Below are 25,130 nucleotides of genomic sequence, written 5' to 3' on the forward strand. Positions count from 1 at the left end.
CAACAAGTTTGGATGCAAGTCTGATAAATTAAATATGGTATGATTGATAACTAAGGATTTATACAAAATGAAACTGAAGCTCTATAAGAATTGAATTGCCCACACCGCTAGTTTAATTAGAAAGAGAAGTATCGCTAGACCTAGAGTTGTTAGTCGCACCTTAAAACCAAGAGGTTAGACATTTCAAACGCTGGAAATAACTATTATCGAGTAAGGCCTTACAAAAGAAGTTGCAAGTGAGCAGAAGGAAAAGCAGTTCATAAAAATACACAAATCGGAAAATGTAACAATCATATAACGTGATCTTCACAAATGTATAGCATTTCATCAACCTTCAATAAATGGATGCGAAAGAAAACTATTTAAGAATCCTTTGCAATGCACTTGTCTAATACTTGATCAAAAGCTAAAGTCAATCAGTAAGAAATCTCAAGAACTAACGGACCAAAATTATTATCAAAAGATGGCACTTTAAGTTACCAGGAACCTCCTCCTCCTCTGGATCTCTCCTGCGCTTCAGCTACCTTCTCCTCTTGCAATTTCCTTACAAGTTGAATAATTTTGGGATTGTAGAAGCGGTCGCGAACATACTTCTTCTCCTCAGCTTGTATTTCCTTGATAGCGCTGGGATATGGGTTGGGAGGAGGCCTCTTCCCTTGAAGGCGTGCAATTTTCTTCAAGCGGGAATATGCCTTCTTCTTCTCTTTTCTCTCCATCCGGTATTCCATCTAGAAGACAATATGAAACAAACGTGAGAAAAAACTTAGAAAGCACATACATACGGGGACAGGAAATCCAAATACATACATCGGCTACTGCCATTGCTTCTTCCTCAGAAACCCCTTGCCCTTTCAACTCAAGTACCCGCAAACCAAATATACGGGCTGGTGGAGGATCAAAAGAAGAAATCCTGTTCAAGCATAATGGATAAGTTAATGCATCTTGCGTTTTCTCATAAGAAGTTAATATGTCTTCCGGGTTCATACAACACACTCAATCCTGAATTACTAACCACATCTATTAGCCAAGGATAAACTCATAACAAGACCCAATTGTTATTTGTAACGAGAGCAAAACTCATATGCTCACACACTGGATGGTAAACAGCATACGAAATGGGATGTAAATGAACACCGAGTATTGGCATTGCAACAGAATACAAAGATAAATCATACTTTATGGCATCTTCATGTTTGGAATCTGGATGCTTTTGGAAAAACTTCTTTATGTAAACATCCTCTGGGAGAGTGATTTTCTGAATTGCATTTGCACGAGGAAATGTTACAGGCGGTGCCCTGAAAAAACCACAATACATTATGTTGTTAACAACTAAATAAAAAGAAAAGGCATTCCAAGAACAAAAGAATAGCGAGAAAGAGAGAGACAAACTTTTCCATGGCTTTGAGCCAAACAGGCTCGACCTTGGCTAGGCCCTTCACCAGCTTTCTAGTTCTCGTAAGTAAATCTCCTTTCATGAACGACATAGTTGCCTCCCCTTGGGGATCTCCAAGCAATGATTTTTCCTTTTTTTTTTTTCTACCTAGAAACGAGAAAGCAGTAGATGAACTCAGCAGTGCAATACGCGGTTTGGTTGTCTATAGAAGATTACGGATTCTTCAGTGTTTCCATATTGATATTACCTGTTACTAACCACGAAAAGAAGATAAACACAATTTTAATGTCGACCAGGCTATTTTATATTTTCCTACAATATGTACATTATAAATCAAAAGGTATACTAGGATTAGCAAATTATGCAAGGCAATTTATGAAAATCTCTCTTTGCCATTACTAAGGAAACTATGTTCTGTTCCTAGTGATAACAAATAAAAAATTTACAAGAAAAAAAAAATTCGGAATCAACAGAACAACCAAGTATTACAACAAATTAGAGGTTTAAAAATGTACCAAAAGAGTAGAATCTGTAATCCAAAGAACAACAAAAGGAAGATTAAGACCAGGAAACGATTTAAACACAGAACTAAATCATCAAAAGACGAATTCATCTTTCGAACTTGAATGGCTTACAAATACTACAGCACAAGAAGAATTCCGTGAAAAACAAGTTCCATGGTCTACTAAACCCTATTTAAACTACCCCTGATATCAACTAATTTTTATGTTGGTACTAACAACAAACTACTTCACAGATTTTCCAAAGATACACTAAGCACAAAAACCAGTTTAATCCATCATTAGTCAAAAACCCATCTAATTGAAGTCATATTAATCAAAATCCACCAAATCCCATATCCAGAATCCTAACAACAACTAAAATTTCAAATTTTTGAGTGAATTCGAGAGGAACAGGAACTACCCACTTCACCGAATTGTCTACCAAGATACCCAGATTGAAAAGAAAACAATTATATTACTGGAAAGAAAATCAAAATTGGAGCTCTATACTATATGGGTTCTATTTGCTTAACAGAGAAGTGCATCGTAGCACAGGAGCAATTAACACAACAAAGCAGAAAGAAAGGTTGATTTGTGAGAATTAGATACGCATCGGGAAGATTGAAACCAAATTAACAAAAATACATAAATTGAATTTACTGTTGGAAAAATACCGAGAGATTGAAAAGTCTGCAATTGCAGTGGAGGGTGAGTGGCGGTGTTACCTGGTGGTGGTGACGTGAAGGCTGAAGACGGGCTGAGAGATAATGGGAAATTTGAAAAACTAACCAAATTATGGACCCTAGAATTCTAACCACCTTTCTAAATATTATAATAATTATAATCAAAAGTTGATATGAAAGTACTAATACACCTTTCAAATAAAATTTTCTCAAAAAACCAAATAAAAAAATATCATCCATTGAAATTAAACAAAGCAAGATTGAAGTTCCTTAAATAACCCAAAAGCCTAATTCAATCATAGAATAAAACAAAATCCAAAGTTCAACCTTAGGAGAAAATGAGAGAAAATGAGAATGGACCATCGCATTTTGGGCTTTTTACCAACAATTTGGTTCTGGAGCTGATCTTAGAAGTGGAGGTCCCAATTGAGGGGCTGAGATGTTGAGGAAGGGCAGTGGACACTAAAGTGAGTGAAGGCCTCGTTGTGAGCTTGGTGATGCAAGTACTCGAACTCAAGGATTACATCGTTGTGGTTGAAAATCAGAAATTGGAGAGGAGAGGAGGAAGCTAACTAAGACTGAGAGTGAGAGTCGTCTTCATGTGGAGGGGGTCAAAAAAATTTTTGGGGGTTCAGAACTAAACGAAGGTTGTGTGTGAGAGTATAAAAGAGGAAGGGGAAGAGGAAGAGAGGGATCGTACTGCACGCCATGACTAGCTATGCTTGGGTTGGGTTTATGTGGTTTTGAATTATCGTCTAGAAAGGATAGAGATGGCAGTAAAAGACAGTCGAGCCTTTGTTTTTTTGTTTTTTTTTTTTTTAGAAAACTTTATTTTAAGGGTGTATTAGCATTTTCATATCAACTTTTGGTTATAATTATTAAAAATTAAAAATGATGGTTAGATTCTATTTGTGATCCAAAATTTGGTTATTTTTCCAAATTTCACCTGGCAGTAGTGGTGTGTAGGCTGAAGACGGGCTGAGAAATGATGGAGAAATGTCGAGGTAGAACCGTACAAGTGGGAGAAGGGTGACGGGGTGGAATTGAAACTTTTGTTTTGGGCACCTTGCCACCCAACTTTTCTTTTTGTTTGTTTGTTTGTTTTTATTTTTTTATATTTATTTATAAAAAAGAAATTACTGAAATCGTCACGACAGTCCATCTTTTTGGGGTTCGGAAAAACTTATAGAGGCATTTGAGACTTTGAGCCTTTCCTGACCACCATTATGTGATTCACTAGCACTAGGAATCAATTACAACATATGTCGTTTAAATACGGGCCTGAAATTCATCACCAATCACTAAGCTACCTACATATAAGATAGCATACAAAATATATCAAGTTCAATGTCGATGCTAGTTGGGTGACGGCAACGAACACGGGATTTACTGGGGTTGTTGCTAGGGACTCTGTTGGCACCTTTATTGCTACTAGGAGATGTAGTATTGATGCTCATTCGGCTGTAGCTGCTGAAGCTTTTGCAATCTGCCATGGTTGCGAGTTGGCTGTTGCTTTGGGTGTGAGTCATGTAGTGATTGAATCTGACTCCCTTGAGTCAATTTCTTGCCTTAAGGGTAAGATCGCAAATGGCAGGTGGGAGGCTTTCCCAACACTGACAAGGTGTAAATTGCTTGGGGATCCTTTTCAGGACTGTCGCTGGTCTTGGACTCCAAGATCAGCCAATATGGTAGCAGACCTTTTGGCGTTGCAAAGAAATGTGGAGATGTGTGACTTTACTTGGGTCGATAAGCCCCCATCTTCACTTATTCATGAATTATGTAATGATGGACTTGTCTGCCCTTCGTAATTTAGTTGTGGTAATGGAAGGGGTGACGTGTTTAGCTCTACTTGATGCGTCTGGTTTCATTCACCCCCTTACATTACCCGGGTTTTTCTATTGCTTGCCACGTTGTAGGCCTCTTTGTGTACAATCGGCATCTTTACCCTAGTTATATTGCATTCCCAGTTCTCAAAAAAGCAAAAGGATCCTCGCCGGATCCTTTTCCTAGGGATCTTGTGATCGTGGCCGTTCATCATACATTGTACGGTCAGTTTTCGTTAGGTACTATTTATATTTAATTTTAAATTTTTCAAATGATTTTTGACCGTACGATGTACGATGAACGGCCACGATCACAAGATCCTCAAGAAAAGGATCCAGCAAAGATCCTTTTCCATATCCAAAACCCAAAATGTGACAATCAAGAATAAAAGTTGCGCCTTTTAAAAAGACATGATGCTTGAAAAAACATCATGGGGTAAAACAAAACAAATTACAAACAAACGAGTGTCTTGCCAGTTAGTACTATGGTCTAATTGTATTCCTTTTCATTGGTAAGTGAAAGGTCTTAGGTTTGATTGCTGCCAAAGGCGAAATTGAACCAAATTATTATGACTCGATTATTGTGAGGTTTAGTCCACTCTCCTACCTTTTAGTATTGATAATATCGAATGTATTAATATATATATATATATATATATATATATATAAACATTAGGGAAATGACTTCTCCAATCTTTTTTAGCTTATCATACATCTTTCTTTATTTTTGGCCATTAAATTAAATAAATTAAACAGAAATAATGATCAGAATTAAATATGAATATGTGAGAGAGTAAAAAAGATGTGTGTGTGTGTGTTTTTTTTTTTTTTCCAAAAAAGATGTGTGTTCATCATTCCTTAAAAATTAATAGGTAAGTCATAAGCTCCAAATATGTCAAAATCACTTTCATTGCAAACTCGGTGAGTCAGCACCAAATGTTTGTTTGCTACCTAGTCATTGTGAGTAGGATCTCCCTTGTGGGCTAGAACCGGACTCAATCTTTTCATACATCTAACTACCTTAATATCCAGCTTAGTTGTAACTTTCATTGCAAACTCAATTTGAATACAATCGATAGTACTACTCCTCTAATTAGAGGGAAGATTTAAATAAATCCGGGAACGCAGTCAAGTGAAGATAAAGCTCTTACCACTAGGACTAACCACCAATTAGCACAAACTCAATCCGAATTACCTAAAATTTTGGAAGTGCAACTCACTCTACACTATTAACCCCTCTTCATTTGTTCTCACTTGGAATTTGGACTGCTGATAGCAGAGGCATAGCTAAGATTTTCAAATAATGGGGTCATAATATCAACCAAAAAGCTTCATTGGGTCATTTTGTCGAGCACCTAGTAGGCACTTGTCAATTTCTGCCAACATATGCCTAAATTTTATGTCAACATATGTCGACGACTACTATTACTTGTACATGCTTGTTGAGGGTGAATGCAAGATATTGTGGAGTAATGTTGAAGTCTTTCAAGGCTTTTCAACTAAAACATTTCACACAAGAAGAGAGAAAATGAAGACAAATATGATAGAAGAAAATAGAAGAAGTAGGATAAGGATGTCGTAATTTAGTTTGCCTTATCTGTTTGTAGGGATCAAATACAATATACAAGTAAATATACATAGAGTTTTTAAAGTTATTGGGGTCAATGACAACCAATGACCTCATGCTGACTTCGCCACTGGACTGATAGTCATCCTGTCAAGAACATCTTGTTGTCGAGTGTCGACTAACAGTCGTAAACGAAAGAAATTGAGTAAAGTGACCTTTTTAGCATACCTACATCTTGTATTATTATTTACTTGATTATCAAGCATGCTAATTTTGTTGATTAAACAATTTAAAGTGGGGTTTGCAGCTAAAGATTTCCAATGCAATAACGAGGATTAACATAATTACAAAGTATACATTAATTAAATAAAGCTTTCCATTAATGTAACAGGATAAATAACTTATATGCACATTAGCACCCCAAATACTCCACTCTCGACATTAAAACACTATGAACAAAATACACACAATCGCAGCATTTAGACAGGATCAGGCTCGATGGAGAGACACCGAAAGGGATTAATATGTCAATCCCTGGTCTTGAATGGGATGGCTCGGATGACTAGCTGATGGTAGAGTGCAGCAAGTGCAGCTCCGATGAATGGTCCAACCCAGAAGATCCACTGCAAACACACAACAAAATCATAGAAGATGTAAGACATATGTATTCTCGTCTGCAAATTTAGATCGATGCAACTTAATGACGTAACAGTTTAATTTTACTCACATGATCATCCCATGCATGGTCCTTGTTGTAGATGATGGCAGCCCCAAGGCTCCTAGCAGGGTTTATGCCGGTTCCAGTGATGGGGATGGTTGCCAAATGAACCAAAAACACTGCAAACCCAATGGGGAGTGGAGCCAAGATCTGCATTTCCATTCGTACGTAGAAACTTGTTTAATAACCGGCGGAAATGGAGGCTATAGACATAGCTGCTGCAGTAAGGATACCACTTGCTACTTCACGGAAGAATTTCGTGTGCTACTTAAATAATGTAGACAATGTTCTAATAAAGTACTCTGTGATTATCTTTAAGAATTTCATTAAGATCCAAAAATCACAGCGAGAAGATTGACTAATCAGAATGGTAAGTTTGGCACAAGGAAAAAGTTGGTAACCATGGCATTACGACGATCATACAAGTAGACATGCATATATACGGCATTTACAGAAAAATCCTTAAGAGAACAGCGTGTAAACAAGTACTCAATCAAAGGTGAGATACACTTACAGGGACATGAGAGTCTCTGGCATTTCTCTTGGCATCAGTGGCAGAGAAAACAGTGTACACAAGAACAAAAGTGCCAACAATCTCAGCACCAAGGCCGTCACCCTTAGTGTAGCCATGGTTCACCACATTAGCTCCGCCACCGAGCAACTCATACTGGCTCTTTTGGAACCCCTTCACCACCCCGGCACCAGCAATTGCCCCAAGGCTTTGCATCACAATGTAGAACACAGCTCTGGTCAGGGAGAGCTTCCTTGCTAGGAAGAGACCAAATGTCACGGCTGGGTTTATGTGACCACCTGTCGAAATTATCAATAAATCGACGATTAATATAACAAATATGAAAATTAGTAGGGAAACAAGAGTCAGAATTGACAGAGAAAACTGGTAACAAACAAGAGTGAGAATTGACAAAGAAAACTGGTAACTAAAATGAACACACTTTCAAAATTTTAGTGCAAAGCAATTCATTTTTCCAGAAATTTGGATTTGTAAGGTAAAGTTATAACAGGCCAGTAAATCCAATAAGAAAGATGAGGAACAAAGTTTGCACCTTCAAATCCAAATTTTTTTACTCTACTATTCTGATTTTCTGCTGTAAAATCGTTAACCAAACAAGAATTGAAGAAAAATAACCCTATGAAATTTCAGTTAATCCGAATAATATAAAGTTCTAAACCTAAGCTCACTTTTTTCTTCTTTCTTTTGGTAAGTGGTTTCTTTATTTTTCACAAACCCTAGTAAAAAGAAAATCCACCAATCCTCCAGTAGGTTCTCTCAGAAAGCTAAAGTAAAAGAAAAAGAAACTTTCTTTCCCTCATTTTCCTGGGAACCAAACATCAACTTAAGAAACAACTCAAATATTCTTGTACATATCTGCACATATTTAACTCTACCCAGGAAGAAATTAGGTTTCCATCCCTATTTTTGCTACTCCATTGATTGAAACCTTATTCATTTTCAATTTTTTTATCAATGTCCTTAGGTTTTAATAAACGTCATTAATTATTTTAATAATAAAATATTTTTTTATTTCTAAATATATTCATTTAGTATTATAAATGTTACATTTGGTATATTTATATTTATGGCTAAATTTTTTATCATATATTTTTATTTTTAGTTTGTACCCATTTTTAATTTTCAACCCATTTTTAATTTGTACCAATTTTCTTTTTAGTTTTAATTTGTACCCATATATTAATTTCTTTTTGTGCCCATATTTTTTTAAAGTTTTATTTGTATTTGTACCCATATTTTTCTAATTTATTGGTACCCATTTTCAATTGTGCTAAATGTACCGATGCTAATTATATGTATTTATTTTATGTTTCAAAATATATCAATAGTTATTTTTTTAAATATGTTAATAATTATGTGGGTACATTATTTTCTTGCTATAATTTTGTGAAGGACAATATTACTCTAATATTTATTGTTAAGTATTTATTACATTTTGAAAATATTATTTGAATTTGTTTAAATTTCATAATTTGTGGGACATTAAATGCATAATGCATGAGTTAAATATCTTAAATGATGTTAAGGACCTAATCAAAATATTTAAATAAACAAAATTTTAATCTAACAATTAAGTTGATTAAGGACCGCAACCAAAATGACCATTTAACCAAAAACTTACCAAAAAACACCACAGTAAAAGGAAGCATGCCAAGCAACAGATATAAACAAAGAACAAAACACGAAACGAGAGAGAGAGAGAGAGAGAGAGAGAGAGAGAGAGAGAGTATACCAGAGATACCAGCGGTGCAGTAAACAAGGGCAAAGATAGTCCCACCAAAGGCCCATGCAATGCCCTGACTACCCACAGAGGCGCACTTGTTGCGTGCTCTGGAAACCCCCATGACTGTGAGGACAGTGATGTACAGGAAGAGGAAGGTGGCTATGAACTCAGCAACCCCAGCCCTCCAGAAAGACCAGGACTTGAGCTCGCCGGGCTCGAACAGAGGGGCCGGCGGTGGCTCCTTGTAGTCCTTGTCTGTCTGTGCGGTGGTCCCTATGGGCTGCCTCTCTAAGAATTTGTTGGCTCCCAGCTTCACATCTTCTTCTTTCCCCTCCATTTCTCTGGTTTTGGGTTTCTCTCTCTAGAACTCTCTGGTTTGGGGTTTCTCTCTCTAAAAAGGTTGGAAGGGTTTAGCTTTTGAAGTGAGGTTATGATGGTTGTGTAAGAAATGGAGTGAGATTTATAGAGGGAAACTGTATGTCTTTGTGTGAGCTGTTAAAAGTATGTTTGAAATGATGAAAAGACATTTTATTCCCTTCTTTTCTTTTCTTTTTATTAAAAAACATTCAATTCCACAATACCTTCACGTTTTATCTTCTACTCTTGTTATTCTTTTTTATGATCACTGACTATTTTTTAGGTCCTTCTTTAAAACTTAACTCTAAGAAAAATTAATATTGTCAAAATTTTATGTTAATTAAAAAATATCATTCGTCTATTTATTAAATTATTGTAAAATGACTAAACAATTTTGAACATAGCTATTTTTTATTTTTTATTTTTTTTACAGATGATATAAATTGTCAATCATTGTGCAATATTGTAGAATGAAAATGAGTTTCAAAATATAGCCAAGAATGTTCAAATAAAAAAAAATTGCTTGTGTTTGAAATAAATTCATTTTCCCTCCTCCACCTAAAACATTTGCAATTTTTTGTTTTCGAATTGTGTTGCTAATTGATGAATAGAATCAACACCTTCCAGAGCAGAAAACAACATATGACTGAGTCTGACACCCTTTTTGGCATTTTAGTTGGTGAATTTTTTGGAACCATTCCTAAAATGTGTGCGCTTAATTTTTATTCTTAACCTTAAACTTTCTGCCCTTTTCTAGTATATACAAGTATTTAGTGATAATGGAATGTTTTCTTTCTCTTCCGAATTTCTTTTACATTTTTTCTCTTTCTATTTGAACAGTTATAATTAAGTTACGTTAATATCTTATATTAATTTTTTTTACAAGGACAAAATGGCAAAAAACAAAGTATGAGAGTAAGATAAAGAATTGATGAGTATAGAAGAGGAGATAATCCTACTTCTAATCAAGAGATGTTTCTGGAAAGTGAAGAAAAAGGAGAGCTTTGCTGTCACCAATCCATGTTATGAATGGTGGGTGGGGTGTTTCCTTATCATTCTGCAGACCCGTTTGGAGTCTGGACAATTTTATCTTATCTTCCTCCACCTTTTCTTCTTCACTTTTATTTTTTCCTTCGCTTTTAATCCACTTTTCCAATATCTTAAAGCTACGTTTCCCTTGTATACAGTCTATTTACAATCTGTTTCATTTGTTAGTAGGAAAATTTAGGTTTGATTCTCATGTTCTAATATTAAGATTTTGCGTATACTCGGTTGTATATGTATTTGCATGTTATTATGTAAATCGACAATACATAATTTCACCATAATATACTACTTTTTTTTAGTAATCTGAACTATTAAGTATTACAGAAATAGACAGTCAAAATTAAATTTAGAATATACTATTTTTCTTACCGGCCAATCGTAAAATCTATTATCTAATAGTACAAACTACTGAGATAAACACATAGTATAGCACAAAATAAACTAAAAAAAATGTGTAGAATGATACCGATAAGAGTTAAAAGAGGCAAAAGAAAGACCCGATTACCAAGGCATTTGTTTATAAAGTGATGAACAAATTATATTTCTTGCAAGTGCACGAATCGATATGATAGTATAACAAGCAAATACGAGTGTCGTACCCACATAGATTTGTAAAGTCACCTAACTAAATTCAATTTTGTAGTACCCACTAGAATTAAAATAACGAAAACAATTAAACTACGAAATTCAAATAATTAATCAAAGAGAGGTTGATCAACTAATATTAAGTGCAGTAAATTAAAGAGAATTTATGTAAATAATTTCTAAAACAATGGTTGAAACGCTAGGTATCCGACTTCATATCAATCCAATTCTATGTCATTAGATAACTTAGTAAGAGCAATTCAATTCAGGTTCTAGGGTTCATTCTCTCTTTATTTTGATTATCCGTTAGGAGTCCGGGTGTAACCAAGTATTCTCACTAGTAGAAAAACATGTGTTGCACGATGGAATCTTGCGCGACGGAGAAAATTTTGTAGCGCAAAGTCAGTTTGCGCGACGGCACTTTGCGCGACAAAGGAAGCGTTGCGCAAAACGCCTTTGCGCGACATAGGTGAACATACGTCGCGCAAAGCAGTTTTGAGCGACGCCGTCTTTCGTCGCCAAACTTTTGGCGCCAAACGAAAAAGGATTTACCACTTTTTTCGTTGACTTTGCGCGACGCAGGTGGGCATGCGTCGCGCAAAACAGCTTTGCATGACTCAAGTGTTCATGTGTCGCGCAAAACAACTTTGCGCGACGCCAGTATTCGTCGCTCAAAGATGTTTTGCGCGACGCATGCTCACCTGCGTCGTGCAAAGTCAACGACTTTTTTTATTTCATTTGATTAGTTTGGGAGGCAGAAACTGCAAACCCAGTTGCAGCAGCTACCTCCCTCTTCCATCTCTCTCTTCAAAATCGTCTACTAGATCAGGTTTGAATTGATATTAATTCTTTATGTTTTTTCGATTGCAATCCTTCCCTTGCTCTTAAACATGATGTAAACTGAATTAATAATATGTAGATCCATCATGTGATTCATTTACGAAATTGAAATTGTAAAATCAAGGGAGATAACTATTTTGTTGATTTTCTTTTTCTCTATACACCAGGTAGTTCCAACAATACTTTAACTAGTAAATGTGCTTTGAAAAATATTGTGTTACTAACCTTGTTTCTACTAGTGCTCTTAGCGTATGAGTATTTCTAGGATCCTTTCCATGCTGTTAATACCAAAAATTAAGGAAATTATATACCAGAAAGTAGTCATAATATGAGATAGACATTCATTTGATTCATATCATATATACTAAAATCCGAAGGGGTTGGGTACTGTGGATGACCAGTGTCCGGACGGAACTGCCCTCGCTTCTCTGTTTTCTTTTCGTTTGTGTCCCTGTTTTACACGAGGCTGCTGGAAGCATCTTCCGTTTCTCTCTTTTCTGCTTTTTGTTTGTCTGAGTTCCATCTCTCTTCTCTCTCTCGCCATTCTTATTGTGCAAGCTGCATCTCACTCCCTTTTTTCCTTCTCCAGCATATTTTTGGTCTCCGTTATCAACGTCCGTTTGCTAAATTTTGTCAATCCGGCGAATCTATTCGTAGTGTTTGTCCTTTTTTCCATCTGGGATATTCGGTTGTGGCTGGAATTTTGGCCGATTTCCATCCCTTTGGGCGCGGCCTATCTTCAGATCTCTGCAGAATCAATCTTATTTAGCTAAGGTGTGTTTTATAATGATTGTTTAGGATTTTTTCTAAATTTCCTAGAAACTCCAGACTTAGAGAGAGCAGTTGCAGTAGCTGTGACTACTATTTGTTTCTCTCTTGAAAAAGGTATGAACTCTGATTACTCTGTCGCGATCAAATCTTACAAAGTTTTCGGCTTTTTCCGATTTTAACTTCTGGGTTACTGTTCTTTCATAATTTCGTCATCTGGGCAATCTCCAATTTACGTATTTTTATGTGGTCGTTTGGTTTCCGTTTTCGGTCTGAAATATTCAAAATTTTATTTAAGTTTGCTGCGATTTATTCAATTGAACTGGGGTGGGTTTTTCAGAGATGGGAAAGAAGATATGAACAGAGAAAAAAAGGAGTTGAAAGGGAAAGAGAGGGGAGACAGAGATGGGGAAGTTGGAAAGAAGAAAAATGTTTTCGAAATAGGCGGAGAGGGTGAGGAAAACGTGGGTTCCTCCTAGCCTAACCTTTTATTTTGTTGGGAAATTGATTGAGATGATTCATTTTTCACGATTCGGTTTCACCCCTTTTTATATTTTTTTCAATTATTATTATTATTATTTTTTTATTTTATGAAATCCTGTTCAGTGAACTTATTTTCTAGGCGATTCAATTACCCAGATTGCCCAAATATAGATATACTGTTTGAGAAGGCAATTAAAAATTTACCCATTTCTAGAATATGACGAAAAATAGATTGTATATGGTTTGTTTTATAAGAAAGTATATTACCATCATCATGTCATTGCCTACTCTTTGGAAAATTTAATTGCAAGCTAAGTGTGAGATTAGGTATTCGGAATAGCAATGTTGTATAAAGAAGTCACTTATCCATAGAATTTTTGTAAGGTAAAAGATGCTTATTGGGGTCAAGAGATTTTAATAGTTCTCTTTACAGATTATTTGTGGTAGATATACTGTATTGTTATAGTTTAAGTAGAACTAAAATGTGTTAGATCATTTGGTTCTTGATAGTTTAATTTAAGTTTTCATTTCTTTTCCCAATTATGCAATGCTTTCAACGAAAAAAAGAAATATCATTATAATACTATTTCTGTTTTGTGTATCTCATTTGTGACTGCATTTTCCATTGTAGATCATTATCAAAGCAATTTATATAAGGTACAAAGTGCTTTTACTGAAATTGAAAAAAAAAAAGGTTGGCCAACTTACTAAGTAGTGTTCAGTTCACAATTTATAAATTTTTATTAATCGTATTGATAATTATTGATTTAAATAAAATAAAAAAAGGATTATTACAATGCTATTGTTTTGTATAACTTATTTATACTATGTTATCTATTGCAGATTATTGGTACAACAATTTATATAAGCTACACAGTGCTTTTGCTCAAATTGGAAAGAAAAAAAGAGAAAGTGTAAGTGATTGACAAGTAGTGTAAATTTTAGAATTTACAAATTTTTGTTAATCATGTTGATAACTGTTTGTACATATATATATATATATATATATATATATATATGTTCTGGTATTTGTATCACCTTTTAAAAATTTATGTATATCAAATATCATCATGTGTTAAAGTTGTCTTTGTATTTATGTCTTTTATACTATGATTAAGTCGGTTCTTTCTTTTTTACAATGAGATGTGATATTTTTTTTTTGTGATTTTGCGGGTTTTAGAGCCTTGAATTATGCATCCTAAACTGATACTACATATTGAATTGTTTACATTATACTAAATATTTTGTTTTTTAATATCAGGTTTGGGTGCCCTTCTCAATGTAGCAACACGAAAAATTATCTTCAATCGCTGTTTATTGGCCTCGCTGTAAGTTTATTGATCCCAAATTCTTTAGTCTAATAAATTGCATTTATCTTCTTTTATGTATTTATAAACATGCATGATCAAGGCTACTAAAGTTGCAAGAATTTCTAGGGCACCACTTAGTATGGGGGTGGAGTCAGTCGACTTGAATCCCAAGAGGTTTGACAAAGGTAGTTAAATTTTTTTTTTTTTTCCGTTTTGTTATTGTGTTATTCGGTTGCTCTTAATCTTGACAATGAATTTGGTTTTATAATAATATGTGAATTCTTGAGATTTTTCAAATTGATTAGATCACGCCTTTTACTTTTGTTTCAATACGCCAAAAAACGAAAAATTTTGGAATTAACAAGTGTAGAATTTGGCTGTGTAAATCCATAATATTTTATACTTTCACCAGGTTAACACTTTGGTAATGAATACAGTGCAATCTTTAATAAGATTTGTTATCATCCCTTCATCGTTAATATCCTTTTGCTATCTTGCAGATAGAAGCAAAGTGAAAAGTTTCGACTGCGGATTCCATGAGCATTTTGAAAGTAGTATGCTTTTCCATATGTGCTTTTTCTCTGATCGTGTTCTAACTGATCATTGCAGTTGAAAGATTTGACGGCTAAGTTACTAACAAAGCAAAGACCGAGCCATGGTGAGACACAAGCTTTCGGCACACCTTGCAGACTGGTGGTAAGATTTGAAAATTAATATGGTATTCCTATATTTTTGTTTCTTTTTCATTTCAGTTATTATTCTAGCTGATTTCAGTAGAGTTTGATTACTGGTTGGAGCTATAAGCTCTTTGTCCTGTTGTACCAATTAAAATTCGGGGCTTTTTAGACATGTTCCAAGTCATGGTTTAACCAAAGATTAGAGATAGTCTCGAGATATTCTTAATTGAAGTGATGTACTTTTGAGTTTTAAGTAGATGTTCCAAGTCATTGTCTAATTTAAGCATGCATGCTTAGCGTCATCCAATATACCTTATTCAAGGATTAAAATGTTCTGATTTGGTATAGGTAGTCTTGGTTTAGCAAATTGGCAGCAAAATTGCACTCCTCACTATGTTGTAAGTTCGACTGACTCATTCTATAAGAATTGTTTCAATTTATGTTTACGGTTTCCATTTAGTGTAATCCCGCTGCTCAGTTTCTGTTCAGAATTGATTTCTATTCCAATTTCGCAATGTTTATATTTTTCACCATGTTGGAAGTTTTAGGGTCTATGATTTTCATTTTTAGTGATGAATGTCCATTTATAGCTATTATTTTTTTAATTTAGATCATTCAAGTACGAAGCATTGGTGATGGAAATAAATTTGTTGCAATGAATTACAACTCATAAACAAACGTTTCCTGATGTCGTAAAATGGTTTTACCAAGTCTTTTTCCTTATAGGTAATAGATCATCTATTATATATAATATGGACTGAATTTGTTTCCTTCATAAACAATTTCTGAAATTCTTTTTCTGTTTCTCTAATAATTTCAGTCAACGATGCTAAGCAAAATGAAAACAAGCCCATCAGATTAAGGAAGTTCAATCCTACTTATTGTTCCTTATTGTAGATAGTGTTGTAAGTACATTTTCCACATGTATGTAAATAGTATGGCATATCATATATACATTTAAAACTTTCTACATGTTTTGTACAGTTTGAAAACCCGCAGCACCGCGTGGGCACTCTTGCTAGTAAAAACTATGAACTTAATACAAATATTGTGTTCTTATATTAAATAAAAATGCTGAAAAAATGAATTTAAGGAGGAAACATGTAACATTATATATTATCAATCGTGTGTGGCTTAGAAGCTTCTTTAGCTTACATACAGAAAGTTGAGCTAAAACATTATCACCTAACTAACATTGTTGTTGATTTTTGCTATATATGTTGCTATTTGCAAGTGTTAGTGTTGTGGTGGGAAAAGATATGAGAGTTGATTGGACAAAACCAACGAATTTAAATTTGAATGCAAATATAATTGCTTAACCCGGATTGAACATTGGACAAATACATATGACGACTGGAGAAGTTTGAACTCTAGCAACCAAAGGCGCTACAAGAATCTTATGCATACGTTATATTTTTGGAAAGTGATTTCTACGCACATTATAAACTCCTATTTATTTATGGCCAATTATAAACTGAATAAATTAGAAAATTTTCAAACTAATCATATAATACTCAATTGTAAACCATATTTGTACTTCGGTTAGTTTCTCGAAATACCATGATTAAGTGACAATTAATAAAACAAAGGAAATATTTCTATAAACATAGAAAACTAGCTCTCCATGGATATCACAGACAAATTAAGCCCTCCAAACCCCCTTATCCATGCATGTTCAACCCTTTTTCAATTATTATTAAGAGGAGGGGAGGGTACGAAACTATTACAATAATTTAGGGGAGGGGGGAGTTTGTATTAACAGTAGGTGAAGGAAGAAGAAAGAGATGAGCGGGACAAGAGAGAGAATGGGGATTTCAATTGTATTGCTTATTACATGATAAGGGTCAATGAGTCATACAATATGTTGTACAGCAACCCGACTTTACAACGAACTTGATCAATACAATCATAACAACTAGCATATGATTATTAGTTTCAAACCCGAGACGTATGGTAGTTCAAACACCTTGGGTGCACCAATAACATATGGCCTTGATTCTATCACATTTTCATGGGGTCTAATATTTTTTTGATAATGTCATGTTTCTGCAGTACATAAGAACAATTAAATTTTACACAAGTGTCTTGTATATGTCATTTTCAGGGCAGTGTGGAGAGAAGGCCATTTAGTGGCTAATTGTTACAAGTAGTTTTTTCGAATGCTACTTTGAAGTGGCAGCAAAGATTCGAACTCTGGAGGTAAACCATTTACTGGATGATTATTGGTATTGTAATTCTTCTGCAATTCTGGTGTCATAAAAGAGGTCAAACACACATTCATCATTTTCCCATTCCTAAGCATAATTATTATTTGGTGCTCTGGTCTAAAGTAGTCTCAAATATAGAGCAGTAGGTTGTTCGAAATACTTTGCAACCATAAGGCACATAGTTCTACTTCCTCATGATTGAGAGTTGAGATACATATAAACACTAACTCATCTTTTAAACTTCCATTTCCAATTTGTTAATTTATGTATACGTTCATATATGTGTCCAGTTATACATGGTTTTCAAATTAGCAACTGTATACACACGACCCATCTTTTCATTAGAACCACATATATACTTCATATCAACTAAGACATGTAAAATCACAAATCCTATAAATTGACAAGATTAGGTAGTGAAAGCAACTAAGACGACAAAATTCATACAAGCTCTTCATCTAGTTGAAAGTAAACTGTCTGCAAGTAAAACGGGACCAGGTTCCAGTATGTAACCTTCCTATTATAAATTTTTGATTTTAGGTGGAGAAAGGAAACCATCCAAATTTTCTGTTGTAAATAAGTTTTTCAACTTGATTTGAATCTTTTTATGAAACAAAGAACTTGGACCTTTTGGCTTTTGCAAAGGCATGCCACATCATGTTAAAGACATAAATTCCTCAAACCTCTCTCTATCTCTCCCTCAAAACCTTCTCTTAAATTATTAGTTCTTTCTTTTCACTTGTTACTGCCTTTTGTAATCAACTTTTTCACTGTCATTATTTACTCTGATTGGTGATGACAGAGGCATGGCTACTGTATCTCATATAAGAGTTTACCAGAAGCCGTGAAGCGAGGGAAAAATAATTTTCCCCATATATTTTTTATTTAGTTATTGGATTAAACAAAATAAAGGAGAACTAAGGACAAAATTAAGAGGTAGATGCGTAAAGTGAAATAAAAGGTGCATAAATCACTTATATTAAATGAAGTCTAAGAGAAATTTGACTACATTTGAGATGTCACAGTGTACATAAATCACTTTATTTTCTTCGCTAAATTAATTTTATCTATTTTATTTAGTTTTAGTAATTATCGTAATTTAGTTTATTTGTATGCACATATTTTTGTACATTACCTACAAAATTGTTTTGTGTTGTACGAAGTTAATACTACTTAACTTCGTACACTTTTTTCAAGAAAAACTTAGTTTCCTATTTGAGAATTAGTTGGATTTCATGTATGGATGCGAAAGCATGACTACGGTCCAATTAATTCTTGAATTGTCCCATTTTTTGGACAGTTTGGGAATGCAAAGTTATGTGTTGTAGTTTGCGGTTCACGGATTAAGTTTCGATAGTGGAAATTTTGGTAACATTTCTTGATGTTCTTCGAGTACACGGTGGATATTATGTATCTAAAGCGTGCACTTGAAGAACTGTAAGGAGATGCTGCCGAAAATAGCCCACGTCAAAATTTAATCCATTGGAATCGTAAATTACGGCACATAACTGTGCATTCTTGAATGGGATAGGGCCCTTACTGGAGGAATAAGATGACAAAATAATAGTTAAAGTTGTTGTAACTCTTGTACTTTTATTGGGATTGCAGACAAAATGGACAGACAGTGGATACATAATCATAATAGATGTGCTATTCAGTACTTGGATGGAATAGATGAGTTCATTAAATTCGCCACTAGACACAACCTAGCTTCAACTCATATCCGATGTCCGTGTAGGAGGTGTAACAACTCAATGTGGGAGACATTCGAAAATGTTCGATTTCATTTAATAAGAAATGGGATGATGGAGACCTATACTACTTGGTATCATCATGGAGAACGATTAGACCAAGCTTCGTCTTCATACGTGACACGAGTGGAGACTGTTGAATCTAATGTGGATCCTAGTGAACAAGTTATGAATATTCTAAATGACGTTTATCCATACGCCTCGAGCAACACCAATCAGGAAGGGGGAGATGACGGTCGTCCAACCATGGACAATGAGGCATTCAAAAACTATGAAAAACTATTGAAAAATGCGAAGCAAGAATTATATCCGGGTTGCGATAACTTTTCGGTGCTCACAGCAATTGTGGAGTTGATGCATGGTAAGATCAAGTTTCATTTGTCAAACAAGTGCTTTGATTACTTTTTGGGAGTTATCAAGAGGATGCTCCCAAAGGAGAATTGTTTACCTGAAGATCATAAAAGTGCCCAAAAAGTGTTGAAGGGTTTCGGATTGGGATATGAAAAAATTCACGCATGTGTAAATAATTGTATATTGTTCTATAAAGAGAACAAACAGTTGGATAAATGCCCTGTCTGCAGTGAGCCGAGGTTTAAAATGACATCACAGAATAGAAAGACCAAGATTCCACAAAAAGTAATGCGTTATCTTCCATTGAAGCCTAGGTTGCAGCGATTGTACATGTCGATACATACTGCAACCAACATGAGATGGCATAAAGAAGGACGGGTAAATGACGATGTTATGAGGCATCCTGCAGATGGAGAGGCATGGAAAGAATTTGATCGGATGTACCCTGATTTTGCAGCTGACCCGCGCAACGTCAGATTGGGACTTGCCACCGACGGATTTAATCCGTTCGGGGTTTTAAACCAAATCCACAGCACTTGGCCGGTCGTTGTTTTTCCTTATAATCTGCCGCCTTGGAAGTGCATGAAAAAAGAATACATGATGTTGACTCTATTAATTACCGAAGATCCAGGAAAGTCCATTGATGTTTATTTGCGGCCATTGGTTGATGAGTTAAAAGATTTATGGGAAAACGGTGTTCGTACGTACGATAAGTATACTGGGCAGATGTTCACCATGCGAGCGGCAGTGATGTGGACAGTAAACGATTTTCCCGCGTATGCAATGGTTTCTGGGTGGATGACTAAGGGTTATTTGGCATGTCCAATATGCAAGGAGAACGTAACATCGTCTTGGCATGCGAGAAAAGTTTGTTATCTTGGTCATCGTAGATGGCTTCCTTGGGATAATGAGTGGCGTCATAATGATAAAGCCTTCCATGGCACAAAAGAGACTCGGCCAAGGCCAAGAGAGTGGTCCGGAGATGAGATTTTGGATCAGTTAAATCGATTGGAATTCGGTCATTTCGGCAAAGGGGTCAGTAAGCCCAGACCAACTACACATCTGAACTGGACGCACAAAAGTATGTTATTTGAGCTCCCGTACTGGTCAAAGTTAAAATTGAGACACAACCTCGATGTTATGCATATTGAGAAAAATGTGTTTGATACTTTGGTCGGGACAATTCTAGACATTGAAGGAAAAACGAAGGACACGATCGAAGCCCGCCTCGATTTGGAACGAATGGGCATTAGATCACCCTTGTGGATGAAGAAAGTCGGTGGTACATTGAAAAAAAGGCATCCATTTTTTACAGTTAAGCCGAATGGGAAGAAAGAGTTTTTCAACTTTATTTCTTCTGTAAAGTTTCTAGATGGGTATGCTTCCAATATCTCGCATTGCGTGAACGTGAGGGGATGTAAATTTTCAAACATGAAGAGTCATGACTGTCATGTGATACTCCAACGCCTTCTTCCGGTTGGTATTCGACACTTATTGCCTCTTGATGTGGTGAAACCAATCGTATTGTTGTCGAGATTTTTTTCGCGGTTGACTGCAAGGTGTTTGCGGAAATCGGATGTTAAACAATTGCAGGACGACATTGTGAACGTCTTATGCAAGTTCGAACAGATATTTCCCCCAGCTTTCTTTACAAGTATGATTCACATGATGATTCACTTGCCAGATGAGGCATTGCTTGCAGGACCAGTGAACTGTCGATGGATGTATCCAATAGAAAGGTACTTACTTAAGTGTCTATATATATAACAGATTCATGATCAACGAACGCTTTGAATAATTTGTTGCATACCCTTTATTTGTGCAGATATCTTGGTGAGTTGAAAAAGTGTGTTCGAAACAGGGCAAAGCCCGAAGGATCACTGGTGGAGGCATGGGTTGCATATGAGTCACTTACTTTTTGTGCAATGTATCTTGAAGATGTTGAGACAACTTTCAATCGTCCTCAATGCAATAATGACGGTGGTGTCAGAAAAGAGAAACTGTCTGTTTTTGCCCAAATTGCGCGACCATTTGGCGATCCTGTAAATGGCGAATCGTTTACCAAAAATGACATGGAGGTAGCGCATTGGTTCATACTCAACAATTGTGACGAGGCTTTGCCATACCTTGAAGAGCATGAACAATTGATGAAGCGGGAACATCCTTCACATTTATATGCCAAGAAGCACCGTGACTTATTTCCTTCGTGGTTTCACGCACAAGTAAGTTGTATGTGGTTTGAATTGAGCATATTTTCCAACTTGTTCATGCCTTTCTTTAAATTTAGTTACACTAATATGTTAACTTTTTGTATATGTCATATTAGATGAACAAATTGAAGGAATTGAATTCACCCTCATACGATGAAGAATTATATAACTTGGCGAGAGGACCGCTTCACGTTGAATTGTTCTCGGGTTGTCATGTAAACGGGATCAAGTTCTTGGGAGCAACACGTGATGACAAGTCGTCTACTCAAAATAGTGGTGTTCATGTCCCGCGTGCGGGCGACAGTGAAGACATTGATTTTTATGGCAAACTAACTAGTGTAGTACAATTGCTTTACAAAGACAGGTGTCAAGTGATACTGTTTAAGTGCCTTTGGTTTGATACAAACCCACATAACCGAACGAGTGTTAAGCGAGATCAGGGTTTACTATCAGTAAACACTACGACACATTGGTACGATGAAGACCCATACATTTTGGCAACTATGGCGAAACAAATATTCTATCTAGATGACCCTAAAGCCGGCAATGGCTGGAAAGTTGTTCAGAAGATTGAGCGAAGAGGGCTATATGATATTCCGGAACTAGATTATGATGACAACGACGACATCGCTGACCAACAGTTATCATCTTCGATAGAAATTGGTGAAGAAACACTCCGAGATACTAATATTGTCCAAGAACCGTTTGACATACCTGGAGTACCCGAATTCGAAATATCAATTGACCTTGGTGATTTGCCTCAATACAATGCACCAGAAGAGGCAAATGAAGATGAGGATGAATGGGAATCCGAAAATGATAGTAGTGAGGATAGCGAGAGTTATTATTGTAGTTTGAATGAAGATTAATATAAACTTGTAAAGGCAAAAGCAGGTGGCTGGAGGTTTAACACCGCTTCTCATCTACCCACATTAATATTCCCAACAAATCGTCTGATCGTCTCCATTCTATAAAGATAAAGATATCATGTAAGTTTTATGTTTTATGTTAGTCTCATGGAAGGTTGTGATGTCTTTTCATTTGAGTTGTCTTTATTATATCTTTAATTACCTACTACCAAAGGTCTATTTACCTCTATGTCCGAATTATTGAAATTTATGGATGACCTCTTTGCAGGTTGTGGCCCAAACCATCCGATCATGCTTTGAAGGTATGTGTTTTCTGTTATCACTGTTAAGTGTTAACATAATTTGTTATTTTCTTTTTTTTTTTGTCCGACTACCAACATTTGTGCTGAGATCCTGTGAGTTTTATGTGCATTCATCTTTGACTCAGCCTCAAATGATGGTCTCAGATCTGGATGATGTATTTGTTCCATTGCCTGATGATCTTCTTGTTAATCTATCTGAATCAAGAAGTGTTGTGGAGTCTATGTTTCAAGACAACGTGAATGTGGAGTCTGCTTTTGGTCCAGCTCTTAAAACCTCGCTTATGCTTATGGAGTGTGAGCTTCTTCACAAATAACAATTTTAATTTTACCTTTGGATAAAATTTATCACCAATTATAAAAGAAGTGTGTTAAGTTATGTATTCCTTTAGTAATTGACCATTAAGTACTTCATTATGCAGTTCCAAAAGTCTGGTTGTTCATTCACTTTGCATTATCTTATGTCCACGCGTGTGCTTTTGTAGAGTAACCTTGGGGAAAAATTGTTAATTTTTCAAAATACACTGCCATCTCATGGTGTTGGTCGCTTAAAGTTGCGTGGAGATGATCTTCGTGTCTATGGCTCTGATACAGAGGATCCTTTCTACAAGCAGATGGTTGCGGAATTTACCAAGTTCCAAATAGGGGTGGATGTGTATGCCTTCAGTGACAAGTACACGGATATAACTTCATTAGGTACATGTTTATAGTTTAATCATATTCTGTTTCACTTTCATAGAACCAAAGATCAAGATGATGTTTCTAGTTTAAATTATGGGAAGAAAATTTAAATTTTGTGCACTGGAGAAGCACGCTACTTTAATTAATTTGGCTAAACCTAATTCTAAATAACAGTGTCAACTTAAAACTCGAGTTCGTGTCTCATTTATCTCTCATAAACACAGATAGAATCCCACTTACCCAATAAAGAGAAGTACGAAGCTGGTTTGGGGGATAATTGTTTCTACTGACCTATATATGCTACTAAATAAAATGTTAATTGACATATGTTTGAAATAAGAATTTATTCATTGGCCTAAACCAAATTTTCTAAAGTTATATTATGAAAAAATATTGAAAAGAAACTCAACCCTTTGTTCTTGAGGGGATTAGTGATTAGTGTTTAGGCTTAAGTATGTAATATGTATGTGACTACCTGCCCGTGCATTCCTAGTTGAATTCATTAACGCAGTATTTTGGGGTCGTTTGTTGCATTCGATCGTGACATGCACGTACTAGACATTCCTTTAATGGTTGACTTATCTTAATCCTCTAAACGAAAATGAAACAGAAAATGAAATGGGTTAGTTTCCTGTACTGAACATTTTTTAAGAAAGAATCTGAATTTACATATTTGAAACTTTTACTATCTTGTTTGTAGTTCTTGTTTATCAGGGTGTAATGGTTGTTTGAAATGTGTTCAAAAAACTTTTATTGTCTTGTTTGAATTTACATATGTTCGTCAAGTGATTTATGGTGATGATCGATTGCTTGTTATGTAGTGTGAAGATACTGATGAACTTAAAATGCTACTTCTTAACCTTCCAGTTATGTGTTTACATCACATACTTGATATGTTATTCTCATATGATGTTTTGTAAGTTGGATTGAATTTTATGTCTCTAAAGTTGTTTATGATGAGTGTTTAATTTTCTTTTTTCGTCTCTTTTAAATTTTGGTTCAGGTTTCTTATATCTCCCAAAATTGGCCAGTTCAACATGTAGTTGCTAGCAAGCATGGAATGTACTTGGAAGTTGCTGGTCTCCATGGGTTAATCATATATGATATACAATGGAAGAAGTGGCGAGTGCTTGGAGACATTACTCAGGAACAAAAGATTCAGTGCAAGGGTTTGTTATGGATGGGGAAGATTGTTGTTATCCCTCTGATAGTTTTTGTCTTCATCAATGTCATACTTTGATTTGGTGGTTAAATGCCTAGGCACCTACACTTTTATGCCATTCATACTTTTAGTCCAGTTTATGTCTAGAATAAGTCTGCATTCTATCCTTTCTGTTGGTACAGTTGAATTTTTTAGTTGTTTTATTATGTACTGTTGGATATTTATAATGGTCTAATGTAAAATTGCAGTTACGAATTGCTTTTCTATCCAAGATATCATCTTGATCAAAGCTCGCTACTTTGTCGAAAACCATTGCTGGCTAAACCAACGGTCATGGATGTCTATCAAGAATATATACTTGCCACATATCGCCCATTTGATGTACACAGTCAAGTTATTTGGTGAATTCACTACTCCAAATTTACAGGTAATGGAATGTTTGCTAGCTTGTTTTGTAATGATTCTAATTTTATAGAATATGGTACTATTTACAGATAGTTGAGCACTTGTGATTTCATTTGCACGCTAAATGAGAATAATTTAGTGAAAATTATTCTCCATACGTTTTAAGTGATAAAATGACAAACAACT

General features: G+C 35.3%; 4 protein-coding genes and 1 long non-coding RNA gene across 6 annotated transcripts; 3 read left to right on the plus strand and 2 right to left on the minus strand.

Annotated features, from left to right (window-relative positions):
• Positions 1–271: 271 nt before the first annotated feature.
• Positions 272–2,643, minus strand: LOC137735035 (uncharacterized). Of its 2 annotated transcripts, XM_068474395.1 has the most exons (5): positions 2,571–2,590; positions 1,390–1,640; positions 1,176–1,295; positions 808–910; positions 272–728 (listed from the first exon to the last, which is right to left on the minus strand). In XM_068474395.1, exons 2-5 carry the CDS (start codon positions 1,482–1,484, stop codon positions 477–479), a joined length of 570 nt encoding a protein of 189 aa, XP_068330496.1. In that variant the 5' UTR covers positions 1,485–1,640; positions 2,571–2,590; the 3' UTR covers positions 272–476. The 2 variants fall into 2 exon arrangements, with proteins under 2 accessions (XP_068330496.1, XP_068330495.1); XM_068474394.1 differs by having other exon boundaries at positions 1,390–2,643.
• A 932-nt stretch (positions 2,644–3,575) lies between these two features.
• On the plus strand, positions 3,576–4,387 carry LOC137734322 (uncharacterized). The gene is made up of 2 exons (XM_068473612.1): positions 3,576–3,583; positions 3,940–4,387. Exons 1-2 carry the CDS (start codon positions 3,576–3,578, stop codon positions 4,385–4,387), a joined length of 456 nt encoding a protein of 151 aa, XP_068329713.1.
• Positions 4,388–6,254: 1,867 nt separating this feature from the next.
• Positions 6,255–9,306, minus strand: LOC137733903 (aquaporin PIP1-3). Its single transcript, XM_068473121.1, has 4 exons — positions 8,952–9,306; positions 7,202–7,497; positions 6,697–6,837; positions 6,255–6,592 (listed from the first exon to the last, which is right to left on the minus strand). The coding sequence occupies exons 1-4, from the start codon at positions 9,277–9,279 to the stop codon at positions 6,497–6,499; spliced, it is 861 nt and encodes a 286-aa protein (XP_068329222.1). The 5' UTR covers positions 9,280–9,306; the 3' UTR covers positions 6,255–6,496.
• Positions 9,307–13,863: 4,557 nt separating this feature from the next.
• Positions 13,864–16,101, plus strand: LOC137733904 (uncharacterized). Its single transcript, XR_011068548.1, has 5 exons — positions 13,864–13,936; positions 14,284–14,350; positions 14,459–15,028; positions 15,358–15,407; positions 15,830–16,101. It is a non-coding gene; the product is annotated as an uncharacterized lncRNA (long non-coding RNA).
• Positions 16,102–18,490: 2,389 nt separating this feature from the next.
• Positions 18,491–25,094, plus strand: LOC137733905 (uncharacterized). Its single transcript, XM_068473122.1, has 8 exons — positions 18,491–21,057; positions 21,144–21,540; positions 21,645–22,517; positions 22,666–22,699; positions 22,825–22,993; positions 23,182–23,392; positions 24,381–24,449; positions 24,889–25,094. Exons 1-3 carry the CDS (start codon positions 18,830–18,832, stop codon positions 22,395–22,397), a joined length of 3,378 nt encoding a protein of 1,125 aa, XP_068329223.1. The 5' UTR covers positions 18,491–18,829; the 3' UTR covers positions 22,398–22,517; positions 22,666–22,699; positions 22,825–22,993; positions 23,182–23,392; positions 24,381–24,449; positions 24,889–25,094.
• Positions 25,095–25,130: the final 36 nt, after the last annotated feature.

The sequence above is a fragment of the Pyrus communis genome, chromosome 5 (genome assembly GCF_963583255.1).
Source record: "Pyrus communis chromosome 5, drPyrComm1.1, whole genome shotgun sequence".
NCBI classification, from domain to species: domain Eukaryota; kingdom Viridiplantae; phylum Streptophyta; class Magnoliopsida; order Rosales; family Rosaceae; genus Pyrus; species Pyrus communis.